Raw genomic sequence first — 27,810 nt, 5'->3', positions numbered from 1 at the left:
CTAAATGGAAAGCACTAGCACACAGCCTACATATGAATGTATTAGTAGGATATTTATTCTATTTAATGGATGCGATGCATTTCTGTATTAAAAAAAAAAATACAACCCCAGTTATTATCCCCACTTGGGTGGATACAACCTGGGAGATAGACGTACGATATCAAGCTTCTTCTCTTTGATGCAAAAGCAGTAAGAGTAAGCATGGTTTATGCCACTGCAGTGCTCAAGTGCAAAAATGCCCTGGCACAGACGTACCCGCAGCACCGAGAGTGTTGCTGATGTTACAGGACTTAAAAAGCGTGGGGAACTGCCTTCCTAGCCTGATGCAGCACAACGGGATTTATGTTTCTTAGGCTTGGACCTTGCACTTTGTTTTTACACAGTTCCTGGCTAAGCTACCATAAATAAAAAGAGTCCAGTCTTAAAAAGCAGAGTCCAGCACTGCAGGCTGATTACACACTTGGGCGCTGCATGGTACCTGCATGCTAACTGACTCATGCTTTATGGCTGCCTCTTCCGTTATCATGAGTTACAGTACAAAAGTCACAATTTCAAATAAAAGCGCTGCACGTTATCAGGAAATAATGCAACTTGTGGTAGCTGGTTTGGACTTTACCCGACTCCTCAACAGTATAAATCATTTTAATGTGGGTCACACTTCTTGAAAATCAGGAAGAGAGCATCTCAGAGGAAGTTCACTCTTTGGTCTTGTTCTTCTCTCTTAATCCTGCTGATTCAAACTTAAGGACACAGATTTAGGAAGGAGCCAAAAGTCCGGAGAAGAGAATCTTTCCAAGTTCGTTGTTGTTTTTCTGAACATGCAGGGCATGGTGGGGTCTGCATGCTTACAAAATGGCACGTGCAGGTGATTCCCTGGGTGGCAGAGCGCCTTCCTGCAGAGGGTGTTCCTTACAGGCCAGGGCAAGAAAACAAAGTCCATAACCTCTCTGTCTCATGCTGTTTTACAAGAATTTCCTGCGTAACTTTCACTGTAAGGCGGAGGGAAGAGTTCCAGAACTGAGTAATTTGAAATGAGGTTCTGAGAAAAGTTACAGTCTGAATTATTAGATTTTTTTACTGTATTTTTTTAAGGAAATTCTTGGAAGTTTCTTTGAAAAATTGAGCTAAGAATAGGAGGAAGAATGATTGGGGTAAAAGCAACAGTACTTCCTTGGATGAGGATATTCATTGTTGGGTTCTTATGTAACTTTGTGTTTATATGGTAAGGGAGACAGGATCTGTTTGGCTCATTCTAGATGTCTAGAAGTTGTCCAAGTCTCAGCTAGTCACAAAGTTTCAAGAAATGGGCACATCCCTAAAACAATCCACACCATCCTATATTGCACCACATGTTCCCGGGGCACGTTATCTTCTGCAGGTACCTGACTTTCCTCGCTGTTTATAGAGGCAGCCTGGACAACTAAGAGTGAGCTGTCTCCCATCTAAGCTTCATCCTTGTAGCTGATTGTTCAAATTTATATTCCTGTGGCTCAAAATGTAGCCTTTAACCTGCTGTTACATTCCTGCACTCGGTTCTATTCTTTTTCATATTCTTCCTAATTATCATTATGGGTACTTGATATTCATGGCTATTTCTTTTGCTTAGGTGGTTCGGTGTGGCGCTTAGGACAGTTTATTTTGTACTGCTGTTGGGAGGCAGGTTCAGCTTTCTGCATTTGTTTGCTATGTGTGGAATTCAGCTGAGCAGCTGCATTTCAGCATGCTGTGGTCCATTAACCAGCCGAAAGGCCTGGCTTATGTGGCAGTTCACCTTATTGCTGTAATATTGTGAAAACGACGCTGCTAGAGGGGAGCTTGATGGGAGGCCTCATTCCCCAGCCTGAACAAATAGTTCTGATTCCAGTAACGTACTTTAAAAAAATTAAAAATACATAAATAAATAAGCCTCCCAAAACCCAGGGAGGGACCATTACAAAAGATTAAAAGGGAAAAAATAAAAGCAAGATGTTAGGAGAGGAAATGTGACTGATTTCAAGATGAATCAAAATGGTCTTCAGAATGAAAACCATAAAACTTCTGCTTCCTCTTAATGGGAAAGAATTAACCAGTTAACGAGCCCTAGGAGATGCAATAAACCTTTCAAACCAGCTGAGAGATACTCAGGAACAAGTTGAAAAAATTCCTTTAGCTGCTACGGTGATCAGATGTGCCAGGGTCCACTTTGTTGATGCATCCACGTCTCCAGCCTGGCACTACCTGCTGTCTGAGATACTGAAGGGAAGGGGGTGAGGAATGGGAAGGAGGTGATGGATTTTGGAATGGGGGATGTGCACGGTGCTCGGATTCTCATGAAGAGGTAGGTGCTCAAAAGTGGCACCTGCCAGTGGATTTTAGCAGGCTGCAGCTGAGTCCATGACTTCACAGCAGAGAAGTTATCTGGAGCCAGTGGATGAAGATGGTATTGCTCAGAACAGGAATAAGCCCAACAGCCGGTATTAGTACTTCTGTTATTTGCCTGGGAATGTGGATCTGGAAGGGGCTGTGCTGGGTTTAATAAAGACAGACACCAGTTCTGGGCCCAGAAGTTTCCTGAGCAGTGGGTTATTGGGGACTGAAGGAATATAATGTGCAAGGTGCCCTGCCCTTGTTCTGGTCTTTCCTCAAGTGGCCTGCTTGTGGCAGTTGTCAGAAATGGGGTGCTGAGTGTGGTGGACCTTCACAGCAGTTACTGCAAACCACATGGGTCACCAACTCTGGTCATTAGAATCGCAGGAAAATATAGTAATTGACTAATATTAATAGCATTATAGTGTAGATGCTACAGCGTATGAGAAGAAATCCCTGATAGTTTCCCCCTGGGTTGCGGCTGTGACATAGCTTTCTGATTCAAATCTGGTGACTGGTTTGGGATCCAAAAGCCAAAGTCAGGACCTGAACACCAGTAAGTTCACCTCCGCGGCAGGGGACACAGGTTTATGTAAAGGTAGCTGTAGGTACCTGGAGAAGTCGCAACCATAGGTGGTGGTCTTGGTGCACTTCACAATCACGATCCTAAGCTTTAGCCTGTGCTGTCACCCTGCTGTTCTGTGTTGGCGGTAACAGGCACTATGCCCTGCATGCACACATGTAAATGTGTGCTAATGTATATGTAGCTAAGGGGCTTAGGATTCAAAGGGGAGGGGGAGATTAAACACATTTGTCAGGCGTCATCTTTGTTCAAAAATGAGTAAAATCAAATCGCCATTCCAGCAAAGGGCCTTCAAGTGTAGTTATGGCCCTTCTTGTATTTCAGTCACTTTTCCAACCATACAGCATTCCCCCAAAAATATCTGTGGCACTGGCATGATATATTTAGCTTAAAGAACAGATCGTCCTGGCAACCAGATTAGGAAATGCATAGAACAAGCCTGCTAGATTTTTTTCAGAATATATTAATTTTTCTAACTGTGCCCAGGGCCGTCCATGACAGAGGAGTGGTTTAGGAAGCATGCTGCTGTTGCTGCAGCCCACTGTTCCCCTCCATGCTCCCTTGACCCGATTCACGTTGTCACAACAGGTTGCTGCTCCGAAGACCTGGTGCACAAATACCATTCTTACCGTGCTGTTTGTTGACACAGCTAGATAAACCCCAGCAGGATAGGGCCTTGGAAACACGCAGATTTGTTCCCTGTGGCACAGCCTTCAATTAGGGCGTGCAGGCAGGTGTCCTGGCCGTGCTCAGGGTGTGCAGAGAAACGGGGGGGCTGCCTGTGTAGGCTCCCCCTGTGCCGTGTGTGCATCACCCCTCTCAGACATCAGCAGCCTCCCTGGTAGGAATTAGGTGGGCAGGGAATGTGCTATTACTTGCTTATTTATTTATTTATTTCAGAGGGTGCTGCTGATTTTATGGGGTGCCCATTCAGACTCCAGTATCAACCACTGAAATCTTTGGGCTTTGCAGCCACACATCAGCAGGTCTCACCACGACACTTTAAAACCTTACCTCCTTGCCCAGTCCTTTGTGACCCTGGCAGTTGAGCTGTTAGCAGAAGGAAATGCATGGCTGATTCGGTGCTGAGCCCAGCATCCTCACTTAGCTCACTGATCACAGATTTGTGACCTCTCACCTTTCTTAATGGGTGGTGGTGGGAAGAGAGGTACGTGTGGACATCTCACCCAGTCCTGCCCGGTTCTCAGAGAAACCAAAATGAGCATTACTCTAGTGTGTCTTGCCATCTAGGGTGCTCTCTTCCCCCACACAAGAAAAGAAAGCACTAACCGTGTCTACACCTGAAGGCTGTCCTTTGTGTTCACTGCAAGGGGTGGGGCTGTTCTCACCTCTGGGTTTCTGCATCCATTTATACCTGGGTCGCACTTGCTCCTAACACTGTGGTGCGGTGCAATACGTAGGCAGCCCCTTTGGCAACCGCTTGAGTATGATGTAATTCCTACCCTATCCACTTCAAGCATTAAAACTTTCTTCTTGAAGAGGTGTTGAATCTTTTTGCGTAAAGGGGTAAGTGTTGTCCTCTAAAAATGTTTTTTGAAACTGTATTAGGATTTAGGGCCATCTGTTCCGCCTGCTCTGTTCTCAAGACATTTAGCTTACGGTATTGTGGATGACTGATGCACATTTTACCAACATGCTCTCCAAATGTGTATTCACTCGGCAGCAAGGAGTTGTTGCTTATCCTGGCTCAGATGCCTGGCTGTGCACGCTGTCTGGCCGATTCCTAATGCCAGCAGTGTGGTGCGGCTCCGAGCTCCCAAGGCTGTAAGAGGTGCCTTTCTTCAGAGCGGATGCTGAGGTTTCCTTCTGTAAAAGCCTTTGGCTGCATTAGTGGAAGTTAAAATTTCCATTCCATCTACAGGGGAGAGCGGAAGAAGGTAATCACCTCTGATGGTTTTCCTTCCCCAAAAAAGCAGCGCTTGGTTTCCAGCGCTTTTTCTATGCCATTGCTCGGTGTACAAGGGCTCTGCGTGCCCCAAAGTCTGCACCGTGCTTTGGAAAGCAGTGTGAGATGCTGTAAATGCCTAGTGCTAGAGAAACTAGAGTCTGACCGGCTGAGTATTGACAGCCTCTTGGTATATCTGGGCATCTCAGCTGCAGGGTCTCGTCTAGTATAGCTGCTCCTGCTCAACTGATGTGCCACACAGCTATGCAGGTTTTGTTCTCTCCTGTGCTCGAGTGTGGAGCAGATGTGTCCTTAACCCAGGATGATGCTGACTCCCAGGAACCATTTGAAATGACTCTTCTCTAGCTGCGTGTTTGGCTGTTTGCTGCAAGCCCAAAGAAAAGCCGTGAAGTGACTGGGAGGGGAGAGCACAGAGCATCCAAGTTGGGTAGCACTTAGTCAAACTGACTGGCAGATGGCATTTGCTGCTTGATGTAAGGGGATTTGCCACATGACCTATTCAGAATCTGTGCCACGTGGCAAATTGATCAGACTTGGCATCTAATGTAAGAATAAATCTCGATCATCAAAGGTGCTGTGGCAAAAAGGTGGTTTACAGAGGAGTGCACAAGGATGTGAGCTTTTCCATGATGATTTGCTTATGTTCACAAGAGCTCAGTCCTGATTTTCTTTCTGTGCTCAGAGCAGTTTTATCTCCCTACAATAAATAAAATGATTTGCTGTTCCTTAAGCCTACAAGGATGGACAGATAGCTCAGGCAGTGGATGCTGCATGGGGCTGAGAAGTCAACTGGAAAGAATTGGTTGGTGAAGTGGCTTGAATATTAACTTGACACCTAATTATATCTTCTGGGCTTATTTTTCCATTCTGTCATAACCTGGTCTATCTGATGTTTCTGTGAGTGTGGTATGTTGTGTAGCTATCTAAATCCAGTCACGCTCTGGTAGGCTTTGGGGAAGAAATTATCAGTTGTAAAAACTCCACTGTCCCTGGTGCAGAAAGTAGCAGCTCTTTAACATTTGTATTTGCTTAAACCAAGCTATGCAAGCAATTCCCATATAGATCTGAAAACAACGAAGCCTTTTGGCCAAAGAGAGCATATTGACTCAGTTTTATAGCTCTTCTGAACATGAGATTTAACACCACAGCTCTTGTGGGAGCTGTGATGGGACCTGCACTGTCTCTGCTTGACCAGAATTGACTTTTTCCAACCTGATTCATATATCCTGGCATTTGTTTAAAGCAAAGAAAGCACTTCTGTCCAGCTTCTTCCCCAAATCCTGCACTTAAAACTCTTACAGGCTTTCTCCTCTAAGGAAGAAGAAAAGCACTAACCCAGCTGGGCTTAGTTTATGGGATCTGACAAGACTGCAGCCTGAACAAGGACTTTAATAACATGCTCAACTAACCAATGACACTTGTTCTTTAGTTCCCCAGGTCCTCAAGAGCTGCACTGAATTCATTGAGAAACATGGCATTGTGGATGGAATATATCGTCTGTCTGGGGTCGCATCCAACATCCAGAAACTACGGTAGGAGCACTGTGTTTGACAAACCTGCTTGTAGAGGCGGAACGAGGCGTGCCCCGGATTCGAGGGCTGTGTTTTCAGGAGCCTGCCCCGTGCCAGCTGCGGGGCTGGCTGCTCAGCAGCTCTGTGTGTGCAGTGTGCACTCCAAGGATGGTGTGCTGGGATTGCCACTGCCTTGGAGTTCTCTTTTACAGGTGTGCAGGGTTGTTTGGTAGACTTTGTTCTGCGGGAAGTTTTCCTTCAGGATAGGGTATTGGAAGGCTCTGGGACTGTGGTGTCACTGCTGTCAAATTTCATTCCTGTTTCCTCTTGTTCCTGGAGCCCTTTGGAGCAGCTGATACTTCTCCTTGCTGCTTTGGAGTTCTGGCATATTAGCAATTAATTAGCGACATGTGAAGAAGTACTTGCATAATTCTTGGTGGGTGGCATGGCCCTGCTGCGTGGCTGTGAGGAGGAAGGCTAGGTGTGTGTTGTCCCCACTCAAGAGCTGTTCTCATCACTCTGAGTGCCCTTTATCCTTTTGTGAGGCCCCGTTTCTTCCTCCCATCATTTGGTATGCATTCTTCTGTTGTGAAGGGCCTGAGAGAACCTACTGGGATGTGACTAATTCCAGTTTTGATCGTAGGCCTGCTGCCTCACAGAGGCAGCAAAGGGGTATTTTCCATATGAAGGATATCCTTTTTGTACCAGCTATTCCCAAGTTAAATGGACGGGTTTGAGCCGGTACAGTTACTGTACAAACCCTTGTATGGATGGGCTTATTCTGGTTCAGCTTAAGCCTGTTTTTCATCACAGCAAGTTCAATTTCAAAAATCTACTCCCTGAGCCTTTGATATGCAGGCCCCAAAGACTCTGATTGTAGCTGCTGTCCAGAGCAGAGTCGGCTGAATAAAATGTTTGCCCTTGCTTCAGTTATATCCCTTTAATTCCCCATTTTGACTTGTGCTGGACCATCTTTCTAATACTGCCCTAGTCCATCTTTTATAACCATTTTCTCTTTTGATGTATTCCAAAGGTGCTTTAAAACGTTTTTCTAAAACTTCAGTTGCATAATACCCTGGTACAGTACAGAGAACAAAACGATAGCCTACTTTTCAATTTTCTGAAAGTACATGGCATAACTTGTAGACACTGTCCCTGTCAAATTTCATGACAGATTTTTCATAAGTGTTTGATTAATGTAGGACATGTTGCATTGCTGGAGTTTCCAGCTATATAAACAGATCATTAAAGCTTATTTCAAAATTAGCTCTGCAGTGCCCTTATAAGTGAGCAATTGTTGTTAAGTTTCTAATAGAAGAACTGAATTTCCTGGTTTTAAAGGTGTTTTTTTTTCAGTTGGACAGAAAGTTAAGAGAATTTTATTCCATCTGAGAGAGTCACTCCAGGACAGAGGCTGGCTCTTTAGTAGCACAGTAGCTGCCTTTATTTGGCCAGTAGACAAAGCAGAACGAGTGTCGGGTTGGTGTGGGCATCCCTGTACTTGGCTCTGGCTTTTTCTGAGATGCTGTGAAGTTGTATTCTACTAAAAAATCTACCTTAGGGGGTCAAAAGAAATAAGTTGTTCTCTATATAGTCAGAGAAAGAAGACTGCATGTAAGGCTTCCCTTTCTTCACTCCATATTCTGCTTCTGCAGGGGTAGGTCTCTAACATGGCATGGGATTTCTTCCTTGGGAAGGTATGCTGGAGCAGCAGGAGTGCTGGAGTAGGGCAGGAGATGGCCAGAGAGTGTCCATCGAGGCTCGGTTTGTTTGTTTGGGCGGGTTAGTGCCTTTCCCTGATCGCTCTTCTGAGCTTTCTCTTCTTCTGCGGAGCCAAGTGCGGGAAACAAGTTTGTCTTCCAAATGTGAGTAAGGGATGAGTCAGAACGTGCCTGTGGGAGCTGCGTATGCTGAGCGCTGAGGAGTGTGGCTACAGCGAATCCATCGGTTGGGGAAAACAGAAACCTTGATTTCTTCTGTGCTGTTGTTGGGATGAGGAGCTGGGGCGGACTGTTCACCTTTTTGTCTGAAGAAGTCAACCCCTCTTCCCATTCTCACTGGCACTGTGAACTGGCTTCTCTCACACAGCCTTCGTGTCCAGGCGAAAGGAGCTCCTTCCTCGTCTCGTAAGGGATGAACACTTGATCAAGAGGGGCAAGCTCGGCGTTTGAACTGTGCCTAAGTCGCGTTTTATCTTCTGTGTTACAAATTGCCTGGCCTGGATTAGGGGGAGGCGGGGGCTGTTGCCAGCAAGCCCCTGCCGTTGCTGTGGTTGTAGTGCAGACAGGGTGACTCCCCGCATTGATGATAAGTTGTTGGGTTTACAGCTTAACGAGGATGGCAGGGAAACTGAGCTCCAGCAAAAGCAGCCATGTTCTCGTAGCTCCCTGTGGCCATGCCAGCCCTTGCAGATCTGGCCTGCTAATTTGAAGCAGCAATCTCCATGCGCATATCCGAGCAGCAAGCCAGCTCTTGGCCTTCTAAGCTCAGCTTTTATTTCATAGATGTTTGTGATTTTGGTTTTCCTCTCTCTGAAAACCAAGGGAATGCTCGGGGTTTGTCTTCATGTGGTTGCTGGCTCTTTTCACCCTGTAGCAGAGGCGTGCTCCAGCTTGGACCCAAGGAATTTCTGCACGCAGTAGTTTCCACGTGCAGCAGTGCCAATGGCGCTGCTGTTCAGCATTGCTTTATCATTTCAGTTTCCAGGCCTCTGAAATGCAAAAGGACAGCAGCTTTCATTCTGACCTGTGGGGACTCTTCCTCCAGGCAGCTCCCCGTCATGGCCCTCGGGAGCTGAACAGTCAGATTGCCTCTGTGGTCTTGGAAAACATGCTCTGGAGATTTTGCGAAAGGCTCTGTTACAGGAAAAGTGATTGTAGATTAAATTGTAGGCTTAGATTGTAAACTAACTGAAAAAGGCCATACCAAAAAAAAGTCTCATTTTGGAAAAAAACAATCTAGTAGCAGCACAAGCATGGCTTGGGGGGCTTTGGTGACTAAGTGATTGTTTTATCCCGTAAATCAGGAAACCCTTGCGTTGCTTGACTGTAATTTGTGTTGTTTTTTATTTTCTTTCTTCTTTGCCAACCTCCCTCTGCCCACTTTTGTGTACTCATCTCCAGCCATGAGTTTGACTCCGAGCAGATTCCTGACCTAACCAAGGATACATACATCCAGGACATTCACTGTGTGGGTTCCCTCTGCAAACTGTACTTTCGGGAGCTCCCAAACCCCCTGCTGACATATCAGCTCTACGAGAAGTTCTCAGTGAGTACAAGGCAACGTCTTTCACCTAACCTCGCAGCATGACCTGTTATCTGCACATCTACGCACTTTCCTTTGCCTTAATTCTGTTTTAAGCTGGTGTTTTTATAGACACCCAAAGTGTGTGTCTGTAAAACCACCAGCCTAACACCAGTACAGCTCATGCTGCACACCAAATGCCCACCTGCTGTTAGCATCCTGCCCCTTCAAAAGGTGGGTGCAACAAGGCCCCAGGTTTGGGAGCCTTTTTCTGTTGCCCCATTAGGTTTACTCACTTGTGCCTTTGTGTCACATCCTACACCATATTGATGCCACTCTGGGGGCCCCAGTAAAGGTTATTTGGGTATTAACAATGCTTGCAAGAATTCCCCTATCTTCTGCCATTCCCCAGTGATTTATCTAACAGGAATGGGATTAGAAGCAAATGCTACTTGGAACTGAATGCCCACTGCAAGGAATCACGCTGTACAATCAAGCTACAAACTGGCCCAGAGCTTGAATTACTTGCCCTTTATCGCATTAGCTGTGTGCCAGTCTGTCCCCAGAGACGGATGCCTCTTGGAAGGTTGAGAGGCTCAACAAATTCTGTCTCAGCACTAGAGAATAGTGCATTGTCCACTTAGTTCAAGACCCTGTGTCAGGTATCTGGCCTTATTCGTATCTCAATCATTTACTGTGCTATTCCAGGATGCTGTCTCTGCTGCTACAGATGAAGAACGGTTGGTTAAAATCCATGATGTCATCCAGCAGCTCCCCCCGCCTCACTACAGGTTAGTACAGCCTTCAGTCTGTTTATAGCTCGGCATTGCTAGCATTTCAAGAGTGTAATGGTGCGATTCCAGTTTTGCCTCTCAAGATAGCTGCATTATGCCTGTATATATTAAAATGGTTTATGGCTACATAAAGTTGATTTATATTTTAATTAGATCATTACCAGACAAACACCATATACTTTACAGCGTCTTATTTGACTTCCTCTGGAAAGTATGTATAGGAGGCAAATACAAGCTCGTTATGGCACAAGTGGCTGATATCATTAAGGAAATGTTCTTATTGAGGGAGCACAATACCTTCTCTAGGAATATCAGTAAAGACAGTGAAATGTGAACACCAAAAAATTGCTTCAGGACTTTGGTTTAAGTTGTTCAAGTGTATTTTGGCTGTAAGCATTCTCCCCCTGCCCCAAATAGTTTTTAGCTGCAGGCCAGTGCTGAATATGTCAATACATAAGGAGCAGCAGCAAGACATATGAGCACGGTCGGGCAGCTTGGATGATGGATGGGATCGTGTTGTATTCTGGAGTGGTTGCTTGCAGTATGGCAAGGCAGTGCTTAGTAAAGTTTTATCTATTTAATATTTAACTATAATAGCAATAATAGTAACTAGCAAATGCTAACAGTGATCTTTTGGAAATAATAACTATACTGTGTTGATTATTTAAACAGTACAAGCTTATTAGAATAACACATGCTAAATGATATGCACTATATTAAAACACACTAATTAGTATTCATAACTATTTTGTTGTGCATGACAGTTAGTCTTTAATCATCATATTATATATATTAATGTTCATTTAACCAGTATTAATAACTATTGCAGTGTATGGTAAATGTCTTCATACTACGAAGTATGGTGATTGGTATTAATACCAAAATATAATATTAATGACTATTCAAATGATATTAATAATTACTGCAGTTAGCCTTGACCAATGACAATGTATTGATTGGTATAAATAAAACAACACATTGCTATTTAAATATTAATAACTATTGTATGGCATTTAGTCTTAAATAAATACAACAGTGTATGGTGATTGGTATTGATAACTAATTATAATGCATATCAACCGATATTTAAATAATATTAATTATTATTATGTATGGTGAGTACCATTTGATTATAATGGGACTATATAATTTATGCCATCCATTATTAAATATTAATAAACAATGTATTGTAATTAGCTTTGATTATAATGTATGGTCATAGGTAATTAAATAGCATTGACTAACATATGGGACTTAATACTAACTAAGTATAAGGTCTGGTAATTAATTAGCATTAAAACTAATTATAATAATTTATTAATGTTAATTAAGGGAGCAGGGCCTTGAAGAAGACTGTATCAAAACCAAAATCTCCTTTGTCAAGTTTTCTCTGGTGCTTTCCACCTTCTCCCTAAAATGGCTCTCAGGGGAGCCCAGTGCACATCCCTTAGGGATGCCCGTGCCCGGGATAGGCGGCAGCGCAGCGACCCAGCCGGCAGCTGTGTGGCACGCACTCCCCCTGCTGCTGCTGTACTGCTGGGCTCTGCCTTAGCTCACCTCAATTCCTCAGGGTTGCTTGAAGAAGGACAGAAAGACACTTTGTTGTTCTGCTCCCCTTCCGTGAGAATTTCCATGCAGGTAGGCAGTGTTTGAGGTGCAGCAGGGCTGTGCAGGTTGCTGGAGATGCCTGCTTTGTGTCCACCCAGAAACACCCGTCTGAGCTTCACGCCCTTCCCACCTGAGAAGTTTTGGGCCCCTGCTGCCATTCGGTGAAGGGGGCACAGAGAGACGGGTGCCAGCGGGGCTGCCGCTGAGTGTCAGCACTGAGGAGGCGGCAGCAGCGTTTGCATTGCCGCCCCCTGCGCTGGCTGGAAGGAATGGAGCTGGGCCCTTCCTCCTCTTCCCCATGTCATGATAGCAGCAGCATTTGATCTAAAACACAGTCTTTATTTTTACCTGAACAGAAGTCCTGTGAAGCTTAACCTTTTATCTGCTGTGTACCTCTTATATGTGTATAAGAAAGCTGTAGGCACTCATTTCCTAAGTAGAATTCAGATCAAATTTGCTTGTTTTCAAAATCCTGGGCTGTGTAAATAAGTAGTCTTCTCTTTACCAGGAGGTTTATATTCAAAGTCCTTTCTTCTAACTCTCTGATGAGCATTGCACTATGTCCCAAATACAGCATAAGGACTGTATTTCTGTTTCACAATGTTATAATAAAGCCACCAAGTGCTATGAAGCTCCAGGGTGCTCTGCTTCTAGATCCTGCTGTGCTGGTGGCATTTAACATACTCCCATCCACCTCGGTTTTTGCTGGGTCCAGTCATTTGGCTGAGGGCAGTCTTTTCCTTTACCCCGGGACAAATCAGGAGAGACTCCCTCTCAGCCCACCCCTATGTAATTATTTGCTGAAGTCAACTTTACCATCCTTCTTACCGTATGTTGTACAACTTTTTTTTTTTTTTGGTGAGCTCTCAAAGCTAAAGAAGATAATGAACTGAGGTTTGTTTTGTAACTTGCAGCATGGCTTGCTCATTGGTGCTGAACATTTGCCTATCTCTTGTTTTCCAGGACACTGGAGTTCTTAATGAGACACTTAGCTCGTCTAGCTGATTACTGCTCCATCACAAATATGCACACTAAGAACTTGGCAATTGTCTGGGCTCCAAACCTCTTAAGGTAACTTTTTTTTTTCCCATTCAAATACAAGGCTTATGTAAGTTTTGTATTTACAAAAATAAAAGATAGATATCGGTTGTCCAGAAAATCATAACTTTCAGCAGCCTAGAAAAAGATTTTCCTTTTTTTCCATCCAATGTGCTCTTCTCCTGTAAAATTTTTAATAGGAAATTATTCTGAGCAGGGGGTTGAGACCAGCTGGCAAGCTTCTGAAAGTGATGTTAATAGCTCTGCTGTTGTCAGTGGAACTGCATTGACACACCGTGAGAGAATACGCCAGTATTGCTCTCTCTCGCTGCACTGCAGCTCCACTGACCACAGTTAAGCATTAGCAAGGAATGAGCCTAGTCTGTTCTCACCCCCAGAACTCTTTCTAGATAATTTCTCCTCTCCTGGTTAGATGAGCCTAGTGTGTCCTTGATCATCCAGGAAAATGTGTTTAGTGGCATCACTGATTTCCCACTGCAGAAATCTCCGGAGTCTAATTTGACAGCTTTTGGCTGCAAAAATTCAGACTTATGGAAATGATCTTGGATAAATGTCTCCTAAAATTTGTTTTGAATGTGCCTAATAGGGTATTTTAAAATTAATGGTGTAATTTTAAAAATTGTGTTTTAAAACAAAGACAAAACATCACCCTGGCTTCTATTGTATTGATTTCTGGACTGGTTTGCTACCAACCTGAGAAATCCGAGTCAGAGATTCCCCTGTGTGCAGTTAATGAGGGAAAGCTATTTTCTCCTTTATGGCAATTCGCCCACAAGCAGTCAAAAGATTTCTTGTTTGAATTTGCTGTTGTGAATATTGGGGTACTTGCTGGGCAGGACCAGTTGGAGACATTCCCTGCTAGCGGAAAAACGATGCAGAAGACCATGCTGAGCTTTCTACAGTGTCACTGCATTAAACTGCTGCCATTCACTGTTTCTAGAAAGAAGTTAAAGGAAAGCTCCCCACTTTGTATATGCAATGCTTACCTCAATCTGGACCTGCCACGTGCTTTCTTTCCTTCTTGACCCATTGTTCCTCTTGCCTGTTTCAGTAGGACTCCAGCCTGAAACCAAAACCTGGATGTAAATCGCTGCAGTCAGTATGACCATTCGTATAATGCTTTGACGAGATTTATCTCTTAACTGCCCCTAAAGTCTTGTCTGCCCGAGCAATGTGGCACAACAGTTCAACACATGACGAAGCCTTACCCAAGGGGAGTATATCTTCCAGTCTTCTGCCTGTTTGCATTTTATTTAATCTTCCTTTTCTTCAGATCAAAGCAGATCGAGTCTGCCTGCTTCAGTGGAACAGCTGCTTTCATGGAGGTGCGAATCCAGTCAGTAGTTGTGGAATTCATCTTGAATCACGTGGACGTCCTCTTCAGTTCCAAACTCAGCTCAGTCATACGAGATGGAGCAGGTGCGTGACTTCCTCCATTAGCTTTACCTTGATCAAAAACAGTAGCAGACGCTTAATGAAAATCTGAGCCTCCTCCAGGACTTTTGAAATATGTTTTTACTATCAGAGAGAGGACAGATTTACAAGGTTATGATATTAGAACCTGGCAAATACGGCCTAGTTTTTGAAATTGCTATCAGTACCTTTCTTAGAAGCCAAGGATGCTCTACAGGAGCATACATGTGAATGTTTGGCTGATACTCTTATGCACTGAAAAACCATAGGGAATCACTTAAGTCTGTCCTGCCTGCACACCTTCCTTTTAAAACCACTATGTCATCAATGCTCTTGCATGCTTTTCCATTCGAGCTACCTTGTAGTACAACCCAATACATGATCTTCACCGGCATCTTAGAATGTAAATAGAAATCAGCTGATTTAAAGAAAGTTCTTGGTATTCATTAGCATTGACACTGTGAAACAAAAGTCTTGCTCTTAATATGGAATATTTTGACACCCGCTATCCTGGTTATTTCTTCTGCATAGTCTATATAGGTTAATTAGTATAGTCTATATAGGTTAATTAGCAGGGCTGGCCAGCTACATGGCAAAGACTGCATTGGCCCTACAGCTGTTGCCCAGTTCCCTAATTACATTGCAGATTTGTGGCTTTAGGATGCGGAATGAACTGTGACATGTTTGTGCCCAACCCTGGAGCATCTGAAGCGTCATTTATCCCTGGAGCGTACGAATTTGCTCGAGCAACTGCTAAGACCTTAAGTGTACCTGTTCCATTGGAAACAAATGGAGTTGTACCATTCTGTGTGTTAGAAGAATAAATGAGAGCACAAGCTATTACTATTCCAAAGCAGCGTTAAGTCTGTTCCGTCTGCTTTGATAACCTGCCCTTCCAATGAAATTTGTACAGTCTGTGCAGTTTCTTTACCACCTGTGGAGTACAGGTAGCTGCTGTTCCAGAATGGTTGCTGCTCCCTGTTTTTATACAAGCCCTACCTCTACTTGGCAGCCCAGAAAGTCAACCTGGTCTGGTAGAAGGTGTCCCTGCCCATGGCAGGGGGTTGGAATTAGAGGAACTTTAATGTCCCTTCCAACCCAAACCATTCTATGATTCTGTGATTCTACTTAGGACAGCAGTTTTTGTAAGTCCAGCTTTTATTTCTACTGGAAGACAATTTTTACGTCAGCAGGATCCAAAGCTTAGCTTGGCTAACAGCCCATAGCAGGCTGAGCTCTGCCAGGGGAAGATAAACATGCTAAGAATCCAAGCCAAATGATTATCCAGGCTTAGAACAGAGCATATAAATTCGGCTAATTGTTTAATGACTTGGGCATTCACATTGTGTACTTTGCCACAAAACTAGGGGGGGAAAGGGTCAGGCTGTTTCACAGCATACCAGCTACGCTCAGGAATACTGTGCCATGGCAAGGCAGCATTCTCTTCAGTGTTTCCAGGAGCCCCTCTTTGAGCACAGCATCTTATCTGTACCAGCCTACAAGAGGTTAGAGTGGTATTCCCAAGCCTGCTTTAAGTCGTTCCAGAGAAGTCTAGTTTGAAGGCAGCTGGAGCTCTATGTACCTGTTTGGCCCAAACTTCACCCAGGGTAGCATTTACAGCTAACAAACTGGGTAAAGTGCACACTACCAAGGAACTGTGAAGCTAAAGGAATAGTAGTAGGAATGGGTCCAACCAGGATGTTGATGTGAAGGGATGATATACTTCCCTTCCACACCTCTTACTCATGTGAGGATAACCGTTTAAATAATTGCACAATAAACAATGGCAAATGAAAGACAGCTCTTACAGCAGACTCCCTGTGCTCCTCTGTAGCACTCGACCACATCACATCCTGGCTTAACAGATCCTAGCAGCAGGAAGCAACATCAACTACTTTTGTAAAAGTTTAAATTTTTATCTCCAAAAACAAACACAAGCTGTAAAAAGACCGAGAGCAAAACACACAGCTCGATTCAATTCACTGTGTCCACCTGCACATAAGTCTGTAGCAACTGAAGTCACACATGGCATTTCCTGTTGCTGGAATCTGGGAATGACTAAAAACAAACTTTATAGAAGAAAGCTGTCACTATCATTATGGAGTTTAGTATGCAGATGAAGCTCAATTAAAGTATGTCAACACTGAAGGTTTCTAACCTGCTTGCTTCCCTGTCCATCCCCGTTTTGTTTTTTTGTTTAAATACAGTAAGCTGCTCTCAATTAAGAGTATTTCCTTTCTCATAAACATACCTCTGACAAAATGGTTATTTTGACCACATCTTTCAGAGGCCAGAACAACAAAATCTTAGAAAAATGCAACAGTTCTCCCAGAGCTGTGATGTCTGTACTGCTGTTTTCTGATTCTCCCTCTTGTCCCTGGTTTTCCCTTTCAGGGCACAGTTCTTTATCACGGCCCAAGTCTCTGTTGGTATCCTCTCCTTCCACAAAGCTGCTCACACTGGAGGAGGCACAGGCACGGACACAAGCCCAGATCAACTCTCCCATCGTGGCAGACAGCAGATACATTGAAGTAGGAGAAGGCCCTGCAGCTCTACAGGGGAAATTCCACACGGTCATAGACTTTCCATCTGAAAGGTAGAGAAGAATTTCCTTTCCAGCATGTGTCATAACTGGTTTATTTTGATTACATCAAACACTTGTTGAAACTGACTTACAGTAATCATGCATAAAGTATTGTAGCCAATTTTCCACCCGCTTTGGACTTCATGAGGATTCAACTAACATACAGTTGTCCAATGGGCTTAGGTTAGCCCGGCAACTTCTGTGCCATTTCTTCCTTTTCAACAGGGCTATCACTAAATGTACAGAGCCGTGTTGATGCATATCCATGCCCGTACTAGCCACACGCACAGAAATGTGAACAGGGTGAATACCTAGAAACACTGGGGTTTTCCAGATTTCAGGACCACATGCCTGAAACAAGCTTTGGTTGTCCTCAAAGTGGAGCCGTTGGACACACTTGATGGCACTAGAAATTAAACATGGCAGTGGGAGGAGGCAAACGTGATTTTACAGCATAAGAGAGGCTCTTTAATACCTTTTGTGACTACACAGTTCCTCAGAGAACAGTTATACCAGCCAGCTAAATAAAAGCCATTCCTTAGATGCCATGTTGTACAAGTATGGAGCCTTTGCTCATCTGCATTGCATCTGCTTTGCATAGTTTGGTGGAATTTACCCAGCAAAACTTTAGGGCTGAGCTATAAGAATGAAAACATCCTCAACTATTTAAAAGAGACTGTGTTTCTAAGCTTTCTTTCAGCAGAAACAAGGTATTGTTAATAACAAACAACTGTTAGCAAGAACTAAATGCAGTTCCCCATCACCCCGACATACACAATTTGCTCCGTTTTCTCACTTCAGAAAAAGACCACCCAATAAGATGAAGAAGTCGCCAGTTGGCAGTTGGCGTTCCTTCTTCAACTTGGGAAAATCGTCCTCTGTGTCCAAACGCAAACTACAGCGCAATCCCAGTGAGCCCTCAGAAATGAAAGCCATAGCCCTGGCAGGTAAGGGTGCAAATCCATTTTTCAAAAAACAAGGTTTTTCGGCAACGCAGAATTCATGTTTACAGTGTGCTTGTATCTCCTTCTAGTGTTCAATCCATGCATAACATCTTGAGTTAAATGCTGTCTTTCTTAAAGGGATCTCGCATTAGCTCATGAATTCGACATGCTAGAGCACTCCCCTTAAATGCATTTCTCAGAGTAGCTTTTTAAGGACGTTATATGGGCACCACTATAAAAAGTCTCAGAATGTTTCCTTCTGACACTCTTATCATGAAATAAGAATACATTTCTGGCTCCATTTGCTGTTCTCGGATGACATTTAAACTAGGCTTAAAGGCACTTTTCCACAAATGTATTCTCCCAGAAAGCGAAAGAAGGCATCCAACAACTTTTTGTAGCCTCCTCTGTGTAGTCTCTGACTTCTCAACCCTTATATATATAATTTTCTGTCTCTTTAAAAATAGCAACTATGCATTTTTGCAGTGAAACATACTACAAATTCCTAAATATGGGCCAGTGAGGACTTTTGTCCCATCTTTTCCCTGGTGCCATTTTCAAATTATAACCTTTAGTCTTCAGGATAATAAACACATTATATGACTGTCTTCCTGGAGCATTTTAGTTGTACTTGTTTAGTGCTTGTAAAACCAGCTGTGTAAATGTTACTTTCTTCCCCATTCTAAGGGATTTGCTGTCCTGACCAAACCAACCAATTATCACAGGTACATCCAAGCAGAGTCTGTAGTGGCATGATACGCATGGGAGGGAGCCGTTTCCCAACCTGTCACCTGCAGTAGGTTAATTTTCATAGGTTACTCTTCACTAGTCTGTAAAATGAGTGTCAAAAATCAACCCAGTCTTTGTAATCACTTCTTGCCCAGTAGTATGCAATTATTGGCTGAAAGGGACCTCTGTAGGTCATCCAGGCCAATCTCCCACACAAAACAGGACTACTTCTATCTTAGACAGTAAAACGTATTAACACTCAACCACGGTAAAGGTTTTCTGTAAGGACTTTGGAATAAAAAGAAAACAGAAAAAAAATAAAAGCACAGGTGTTACTTTCAGGACGGTGGTACTGATGCTAGAAGCCCATTCAGCTTCTTCCTGCCACCACTACATAACCAAATGTAAGCCACTTTTGTAATTCAACTTTTCCCTGTCGTGGTTGCGTTTTCATAGGTGGACGAGGAGACAGCGGGACTCTTCGCTCAGCTAAAAGCGAAGAATCGCTTACCTCTCTGCATGCTGTTGATGGTAAGACAAAATTGTACCTTCATTTTCAATGTGTGTGGATTAAAAGAAGGCAATATGATATTACTGACTGTTGGTATTCAACAGGGCAGATCCTCTTCCTTCCCTCCCCTTTCCCCTCCCCCAGCAAAAGCTGAACTTACTAATTAATGGAGCAGCTTATCGTTCTGTGTTGGGGAGTGATATCATCTGAGAAATGCTCTTCAAATCTTTGTTTTCCTTCTTAAGGTAAAAAAGCAAAGCTCTTGCTTTTGTATAGCTGGCGTCACTTACCTTTCAGTCCTTGCCATCTCTCCTTTCTATTCTAAGGTGGAAAAGACACCATCAGGAAGGAGAATGCTTTCTGAGGGAGACTTAGGCCTACAGCACACTTAACCTAGTTTTGCTTTTGCAAACAGCTTAGTTTCAGACCAAATCGGACCTGGTAACTGCTTTAAAAGAGTTTGAGCACATTTAATTAACAATTACCACTAACTACATTATTTTTCTGTTTAGAGTTTGCCACGTGAGCATCTTGCACATTGCTTTAAAACACCTTTAAAAACAACACCAAGCCATTGCCTCCTGGACAGTATTTTTTTTTTTTTACACTATCTCCTGTGTATCTACTCATTCCTAGGTGAATCTAAACTGTTTCGACCCAGAAGACCTAGATCCAGTAGTGATGCATTGTCTGCTTCCTTCAATGGAGAGCTCTTAGGAAACATGAATCGCTGCAATTCTTATGACAACCTTCCCCATCGCGACAGTGATGGGGATGAGGGGATCATCCATGTTCCTGCCCTTATTTCTCCTCGCTCTTCTGAAGACGTTGACCTGAGCCCACCAGATATTGGAGTTGCCAGCCTGGATTTTGACCCGATGTCTTTTCAGTGCAGCCCACCCCAGGCAGAGTCTGAGTGCCTGGAGAGCAGTACCTCCCTGATGGAGTCAGTCGGCATAAATAAGGAGAAGCCGAGCCTATTTAAGAAGGATGTAGAATCAGGCAGCCAGTCCCAGACACCAGGCAGCGCCACAAGCTCTGAGCCAGTTTCCCCTTTCCAAGAGAAGATGAGTCCCTTCTTTACTATGGACCTGAGTCCAACTGAAGAGAAGGCCTGCAAACCCCATGCCTTCTCACCCAAGACGGGGCGAAAGCCCATCAGATCTCCACCACTGACTACATCAGAACCTGTCTCCTTTGCACTGCCCAGCCGCATGTCAGAACCAACTGGAGGAGTGCCCATCATGACCAGAAACTCCTCTGCTTCCAACTGGAGCAAAGGGATTGGCCTCACTGAAATCACAAACAGGTCCCCAACCCAGATGTCCTTGCCCCGGAAAAACAATGAAACAGGAGCAGGGGAAGGAGCCCACCAAGAGCTTCAGCATGCCCAGCTAGTGGCTGCTGGCAAACCAGAGTTGCCAGAAGAAGGGGAGAGACCAATGTCAAGCAGTCAGAATAAGACTGTACCCACTGGACACACACAGCCAGGTACAGTGCATTTTCCTCCGTTTTTTCTTTAAGTTCCAAAGGGGACCTGCTCTCAAAAAAGTCCTTCTCTGCGTGCCTTTTAGGAGAGGGGATTGCCCGTCAGTTCTGATCACAAGTGTTCTTGCAGGGCTGTGCAAATCAGTAAGGTCTTAACCTCTGTCTTCTCCCTACATCACACAAATCTCGGATATTTTTTCATAATACTTTGTATACCACCTTTTTTTTCCCATCATGCCATACATGAAAATCTATAGCATGTACTTCTAAATCATTTCAGCCGATAGACCATCTAAGACTTTTCTTTTTTAAATTAGAAATCTGCCAACACTTGAAGAAGGGACCTTCTTGCCCAAAACCTTATGATCAAAATTGTGTAAGGGTGTCTCATTCTCTGCTACCTACTTCCTACCTCTCTAGAAATGCAAGAGGAGCCTTTAGACAATCTCTTGTGTATTTTTTCCTTTTTGTGATGAACTGCTGTGCTATTGAGCAGCGTTTGCATGTAAGACTGAAGATACAGTATTTCGCACCAGAAGGAATTGCCACTGTGAAAGTGTGGAAAGCATCTATTTTTTTTATAGTAGTCATTAAGGTTAGGTCACTCTCCTTATTGGGTAACATAAAATCACTCTCTCTCTCAATTTTCCCCCCATTAGGAGCAGTTGCCCTCGACTCCCCCCAGGATCCTGTTCCCGTCAGTTCTGTGTCTCTTATCCCTCCTCCTCCTCCGAAAAATGCAGCGCGCATGCTAGCCCTAGCGTTAGCCGAGTCCGCACAGCAAGCATCTGCTCAGTCTCAGAAAAGGCCAGGAGATACTCATTCTGAAAGCACAAATTATGGAGAGACTGAAGCTGGTACAGCTCTAGAAAAGCTCCATATCTCTGCTGGTGCTCCAGACAAGCTCCACCTGTATACCAGTCTGCCTGAGAACCGACTTCACTTCCAGCCTGGCGCACCAGTAGAGCAGGATTTTCAAGGTAGCAGCACAGCCGGGGAGCAGAACCAGCCGTCAGGTGCACCTGGAACCCGGGACCCCCCGCCTCTCCACAGTGGCATGCCTGGGGACATGCCTGCTAGCAGAGATGCAGAGCAAGAGCCGTCCAGCTTCCATCCTGCTAAATCGGGGGACAAAGATCACTTCCCGTCCCACGCTGGGGACTGGGAGCATGCACACCATCACACCCCGGGTGCACCGCCTGACTGGGAGCCCCCCACACCTGACTTGCCAGTAGATAAGCCCCAACTCCGTGCATGCATGTCCGGGGACAAGCACCTCGCTCCCGCCTGCACAGCCGATGACAAACTTCAGACTCCACCTGTTGTAGCAGCTGGGGAGAAGAGCACCCTGGCTTCAGTGCCATATCTAACAACCATCCAGACAACAGCAACTGAGCCGAGCCACGGGCCAGCAGGCCAACACGCCGCTGGCCCAGCCACAACTCAGGCAGACAGCATTGCTACAGCGGCGCAGCGCACACTCGCAGCCAGCCAGCCCGCTCTGTCACAGAGGCAAGATCACCAGTCAGCAATGGGACAAGTGCCAGCGGCCTCTGCAAAAGCAGCCAGTGGTTCCAGCCAGGTACGTGCACGTATCTGCAAGCGCCACGTGTGTGCGCAGCTGCTCTGTGTTTGGAGGGGAGTGAGCTCAGGGAGAGTTGGTCCAAATCTGAGTGGCAAGAGGCAGTGGGTTCCTCACAGGTTACTTACTGGGAATTGTGTGTGTACGACAGAGGCACAGCCTTACAGGAATACAGCACAACATTTCTTAAGTGAGCACAAGGGAACATACCAGTATATCTACTCTCATAAATTTAAGGAAAAAAAGAGTATTTGGTGGGGTGACTGATCCAGGGAATGGTGGTTCAGAAGTGCTCAGAAGCAAGTAACTGACAATGTCCTCTTCCGGCAGCCTTTAATAAAGCAGGTCAGATTCCTGGTGAGGGGGTTAGTCATGGAAGTGTGCGTTCAGAAATCCAAGCTATCTGCTGCCCATGAAACACGCACACCTGCAGCCTGCTGGCTGTCTTAGCCACTGTAATATGGAAGGGATTTCAGCTGTATTACACTACTTGAGCTGCTAAGTCCTACACACAAGTGTATTTCCATTAAAACAAGTACATTTACAGGCAGACCACCTAACAAAACGCCTTGGCCACTGTATAAAAGCTATAAAGTAGAGACAGCTACTTCCTCCCCCTTCAGCAGTTTGACATTTGCAATAAGAGCACTTACAGGCTCCTCGACTGCCATTTGTGGCAGGTCCTGGAAGTCACCTGCCATCCCCCAGAGACAGCATGCTGCCCTTGCTGTGAAAGGGAACGTACGCATCTTTTCCTTTGACAGTGAGCAGTGCTGGCTCTCCACAGCAAACGAAAGTCAGGCACAAAATAACTGACACTGAACTAATCCATACAAGCATCTGTGATAGCGTAACTACGGAATGGGGGAAGGATGCTTGCCTCTAACTTCTACTGGTCTCTTCCCTATAGGTTTGGGGTGCAACTGCACCAGAAAAGTCACCTGAGCCTGCTCCTGTTTTTGCCTCAGAAAGCAGTTCTACTACACGCTGCTCGTCTTCTGTGCCCACAGGCCACCAGAGCCATTTGGAAAAGCCTCGGGAGAGTACGAGGGCTCCCCCGCTGCACCTGCGTTCCGAGTCCGTCCCTACTCAATCCTCCTACAGCTTTACACCCCCTGTCCCACCTGTGAGAACACTGGAGAGCAAAATCGCTGCTGCCATGCACTCAAATAACACGGATGCTATCAACAACTCCAACTATCACGCCTTCCTGGCTTCCTCCATGCTGGCCTCCTCTGTGGAGGAAGCCCTGCTGCCGCCGCCACCACCTCCGCCCCCCAAGCATGCTTCTCTGCAGTCCGTCTACGTGCCGCATCCCAAGCCGGAGAGCATTCCGGAGCCCTCTGGGGCAGACAACTACCTGCACCACAAGCCGACCTCCATCCACACGTACAGACCCGAGAGTGTTCCTCCTCACATCTCCTACCACAGCAAACCTGACCAGCACCAAGCCTATCCTCCTCGCTCTGAGACACCCACTTCTGCAGGCACTCGCTACAACACCTACACAAACCAAGGAAAAAGCACCTCAGCTGTCCACTCCAAGCCGCGCAGCCGGACGGAGTTCGTGTCCTCGGTGAGCCCGACGGGCCTGCGTAACACCAGCTATGCTGAGGACGCCCCACCCTACCCCACCATCCGAAGGGTTCAGTCGCTGCACGTCCCCACCCCGGCTGCCTCTGCTATCCGCTCCGTTCCCATTTCACGAACCGAGGTGCCTCCAGACGACGAGCCCGTGTACTGCCCACGGCCCCTCTACCAGTACAAGCCATATCAGCCCCACTCCGACTACCACGTAACTCAGCTGCAGCCTTACTTTGAGAACGGGCGAGTCCATTACCGGTACAGTCCTTATTCCAGCTCTTCTGGATCTTCTTATTACACCACTGCTGACGGGAGCTTCTACGACCTGGACCCCTACAGCACCGTGCGGGCCAGGCCCTTCCACCCCCTGCCCAGCCGAGATGTTGCCTCCTACGCCTCGCGGCTGCAAAGCAAAGGCCTGTACCGCTACCCCGGCTTGTCTGCCTACCCGCGGGGCGGCCTCATCAGCCACCTGGCTGGCAAAGAGCACAGCTTTATCAGCAGAGACGTGCCTCCTGCCCCAGACATCAAGCACACATACATGTCATGGGACCTCGAGGACATGGAGAAGTACCGCATGCAGTCAATTCGCCGGGAGAGCCGCACACGGCAAAAAGTGAAAGGGCCGGTGATGTCCCAGTATGACAATGTGGCCCCGCTGCTCCAGGACGAGCTGGGAGGACTGGATGTCATTCACTTGCGCAGCAAATCCGATCCTGGGAAAACTGGGCTCCTCACTGTGGCAGAAGGGAAGGAGGGGAGGTACCCGGCCAAAGCAGCTACGCCCGAGGGGGACGAACGCTACTACATGCAGCACCCCGAGCCAGAGCTGGACAGAGCCCACTACCACGGGGCCTACGGGAACGGCCCGTCAGACAAGCCGTCCCTTCCCCAGAAGCAGAGCAGCATCCGGAGCAGGAAGCTGCACGAGCCTGGCAGCAGCACAAACGAACACAGGACACACTTGCAGCAGGAGGGAAGCCATAGGCAGCCTTCCGAATCCAAAAACGGGCCCCCTTATCCTGACTACAGGCCTAAAGGCGGCCCCGAGCCCTCCGAGCCCGTCGGTTACCAGCACTCGGGCGGGAAGTACATCCCAGCGAACCAGGATACCCTGAGACTGAACCACAAGGAGGTGAGGTTAGCGGAGGACAGGCCAGATTTGGAAAGGTCTCGAGCCAAACCGACCACGTCCATGGAGAAACACTCCAGAGACTGCTATAAGGAAGAGGAGCACGCGGCCTCACCCATGGCACCACCGCCCAAGCCTGAACGGAGCCACAGCCTCAGGATGCAGCACCCCGAATCCGTGGAGAGGGACTCTGCCCTCCTCTACCCGTACCAAACCCTCGGGAAACGCCAAAGCACTATGACTGTGGTGTCCCAGTACGATAATTTGGAGGATTACCATACCATGCCTCAGCACCAAAGAGGGGGCTATGTTGGAGGAGGGGGGTTCGTGCCCCCCACTTTTACCCACGTGCACAGTAGGACTTACGCCACAGCCCTTGGCCAGGGGGCCTTCCTCCCAACGGAGCTGTGTTTGCAGAGGCCCGAAACAGAGGTCCATGTTGAGTGAGCTGGTGTGGGGGGAAGGAGGGATAGAGTCTAAGCAGCCCCTGCTGGACAGTGGACTGTTTTATTTTTTCAGTGATGGAAAAAAAAAATAATCCTGCCCCGATGAGCAAAGCAAACCCCCTTCAGTCCTCCCTCCCCCCCCCAGCCCACCACTCACTGTTTTTATGTAGTAGAGATATAGCTTTTTCATGTAGTTTGAGATAACTGGAATGGTAAGGCAGGCTGTTGGCGCCCAGATGTTGCCAGAGAGGACAGGCAGAGCTGAAAGATGCTGCTGGGGGCAGGGGGAAGGGAAAAGAAGTTTTTCCTTCCCTGGATTTGATGTTGGCAGTTACCACCGCTTCCTCACCATGCCTCCGTAGTCCTGTGCATGATGGACTGTGCATGCTGCTGTTCTTGTGAGCCCCGTGTGTCGCCCTTCCCACTGTTAGCTTCCAAGAAAGGGTCTCCGTGACACGCCTCGGACGAGCCACTCTTCTACCCCCGCTGAGGTTATGCAGCACGAGGGTGCGGGGGGAGGCTTCCGAAGTATTTTTTTTCTTGATAAATGCCAAGGTCCTGCCTCTCCCTTGAAAATTAGTGCTTAGGCATAGTGGATCTTCACTGCTTCAACTGCTTGGAAGTGGGTGGGAGCCTGTTTTGACTTCAGCCTGTGGAAGAGGCTCTGAAGCAAGTTCACGATACAGCACACTTCTTAAATTGCTTGCTTAACAAGTTGCTTCTGGCTACAAGAAGTCAAATTAAAATTTCTCTAGTGTAAGCGGAGGCCAGCTATAGAAGCCAAGTAGGGCACAGGTCTACATTTCTCATAGCAAAAGAAAAAAACAATACAAAAAAAAAAAAAAGCGCACACACTTGGGAGCAGCACACCCATTTCACGCCGATTCCTCCTATACTGCTAGGCTATCTACAGTCCAGATGATTTAATACCACGTTGAGGCTGGCCAGACAGCATCCTTTAGTTACAAAAAAAAAAAAAAAAAAAAAAAACACATAATAATAAAAAACCACTTCTAATAGCGTTACGTCCAGCTTGTAAATTGGAGCACACGTTTCTAGCTGGGAATGACTGAGTAAGTGCTGAGTTACCTGCATGCCCAGCTATTTGCCCAGGGCCAGACCCTGCAGCTCTTAGATCAGGGAGTGCTCCTAGTGACCCTAAACTGAAGGCCCTGCAGGACACAGCTTTTTGTAACCTTTCAGTTCTGCGTTGGCAAGGGAATCCCTGTGAAGTCGTGGCACACGCAGAGTAGTTATGTGCTGTCTGTGCGCTGTGAAATAGTTTTGCCTCCCGTATTGCAAGCGTAGAGCACACCAGTATTCAGTTAGCACTAGGGACAGAAGGCCAGTGCACTCTATAATACACTAATAACATTGTCCTAGGTATTTAAAAGCTTTCCGTATTGTGAAAGTAGCCAGGCACCCACTGGTGTACAGCCTCCCAGACTTCCCAAGCCTAACTACAACCCCACCTTACAAAGCACATCCATTTCATATTAGGCAGGGCTTGCACGAAATACTTGAGGTTTAGGACTTTTTAAATGCTCACTGAGAAATACCAAGGCCGTTCCTGTTCCATGTGGTTGAAGAACTTCTCTACCCATTTCAAATCTCTGATGTTTTATTAAAAATCTGGAGGTCCTGCAGTTAGCACGCAGCCGTGAAAGTTAAAGGGAACTTTTATTAGATTTATCAGATGGTTGGTTGTTGTTTTTGTTGGTTTTTTTTGAACAAAAGTTTCATGGCTATTTTAGGGTTTTTAAATCTTAAAGAAAATGTGGTTCTAGTAGCTAACCAGTCTCTAGCTGTTTGCTTCTTTTACTCTTGTAGCCTTGTCTAGGGCTGTTTCAGTAACAGTACCTTATGGTCCTATTTTATTGTGCAATGTTGTTGTTTTAAGTGTTTTGTTTAGAAGAGTTGTTACATGTTACAGAAATAAATCTGGCAGTCAGAAAAAAAGAAAAAAACGCACTGTGATTCAGGTTACCGTAACCTCCTCGTGAGTAATTACCAGGTAGAGGGGTTTGTTTCTTGGTGGGGGAATGCTTTTTGTAATGTTTTCTTTTATGGGAAAAAAAAAAAGATGCAGAGAAAGGGGCCCTTAGGTGAGCCAAGCTGTGGGCCATCCTGCTCCAGTGCTAGCTCCCCAGCAGAGGCTGACCCATCCCGCTTCCTCGCCACGAGTGAGCCAAGGGAGGCCGGGTTCAGGACGTGCGCTCTCCAGCGAGGCGCGTACTTCCCCAGGACTGGTACCAGTCCTCAACTGCTGCAGCACAGACCCGCCCCCCCCCCCCCCCCCCAGCTGCCAGGTACCTGCCGAGGTCTC

General features: G+C 46.0%; 1 protein-coding gene across 2 annotated transcripts in view; it reads left to right on the top strand.

The window, feature by feature from the left end:
- Nucleotides 1–27,350, top strand: part of ARHGAP32 (Rho GTPase activating protein 32) — a 259,950-nt gene extending 232,600 nt beyond the window's left edge. For both annotated transcript variants that reach the window (XM_035555641.2, XM_050715088.1), the window contains exons 13-23: nucleotides 6,286–6,388; nucleotides 9,490–9,634; nucleotides 10,319–10,401; nucleotides 12,976–13,083; nucleotides 14,345–14,490; nucleotides 16,879–17,080; nucleotides 17,870–18,015; nucleotides 19,198–19,272; nucleotides 19,889–20,743; nucleotides 21,400–22,322; nucleotides 23,233–27,350. In XM_035555641.2, coding sequence (XP_035411534.1) covers nucleotides 6,286–6,388; nucleotides 9,490–9,634; nucleotides 10,319–10,401; nucleotides 12,976–13,083; nucleotides 14,345–14,490; nucleotides 16,879–17,080; nucleotides 17,870–18,015; nucleotides 19,198–19,272; nucleotides 19,889–20,743; nucleotides 21,400–22,322; nucleotides 23,233–25,485 — 5,039 coding nt within the window. In that variant the 3' untranslated portion in view covers nucleotides 25,486–27,350. The remainder of the gene's footprint in view (nucleotides 1–6,285; nucleotides 6,389–9,489; nucleotides 9,635–10,318; nucleotides 10,402–12,975; nucleotides 13,084–14,344; nucleotides 14,491–16,878; nucleotides 17,081–17,869; nucleotides 18,016–19,197; nucleotides 19,273–19,888; nucleotides 20,744–21,399; nucleotides 22,323–23,232) is intronic.
- Nucleotides 27,351–27,810: the final 460 nt, after the last annotated feature.

Source organism: Cygnus atratus, chromosome 22, assembly GCF_013377495.2.
Source record: "Cygnus atratus isolate AKBS03 ecotype Queensland, Australia chromosome 22, CAtr_DNAZoo_HiC_assembly, whole genome shotgun sequence".
NCBI classification, from domain to species: domain Eukaryota; kingdom Metazoa; phylum Chordata; class Aves; order Anseriformes; family Anatidae; genus Cygnus; species Cygnus atratus.
This window is presented reverse-complemented; position numbering and strand designations above follow the sequence as displayed.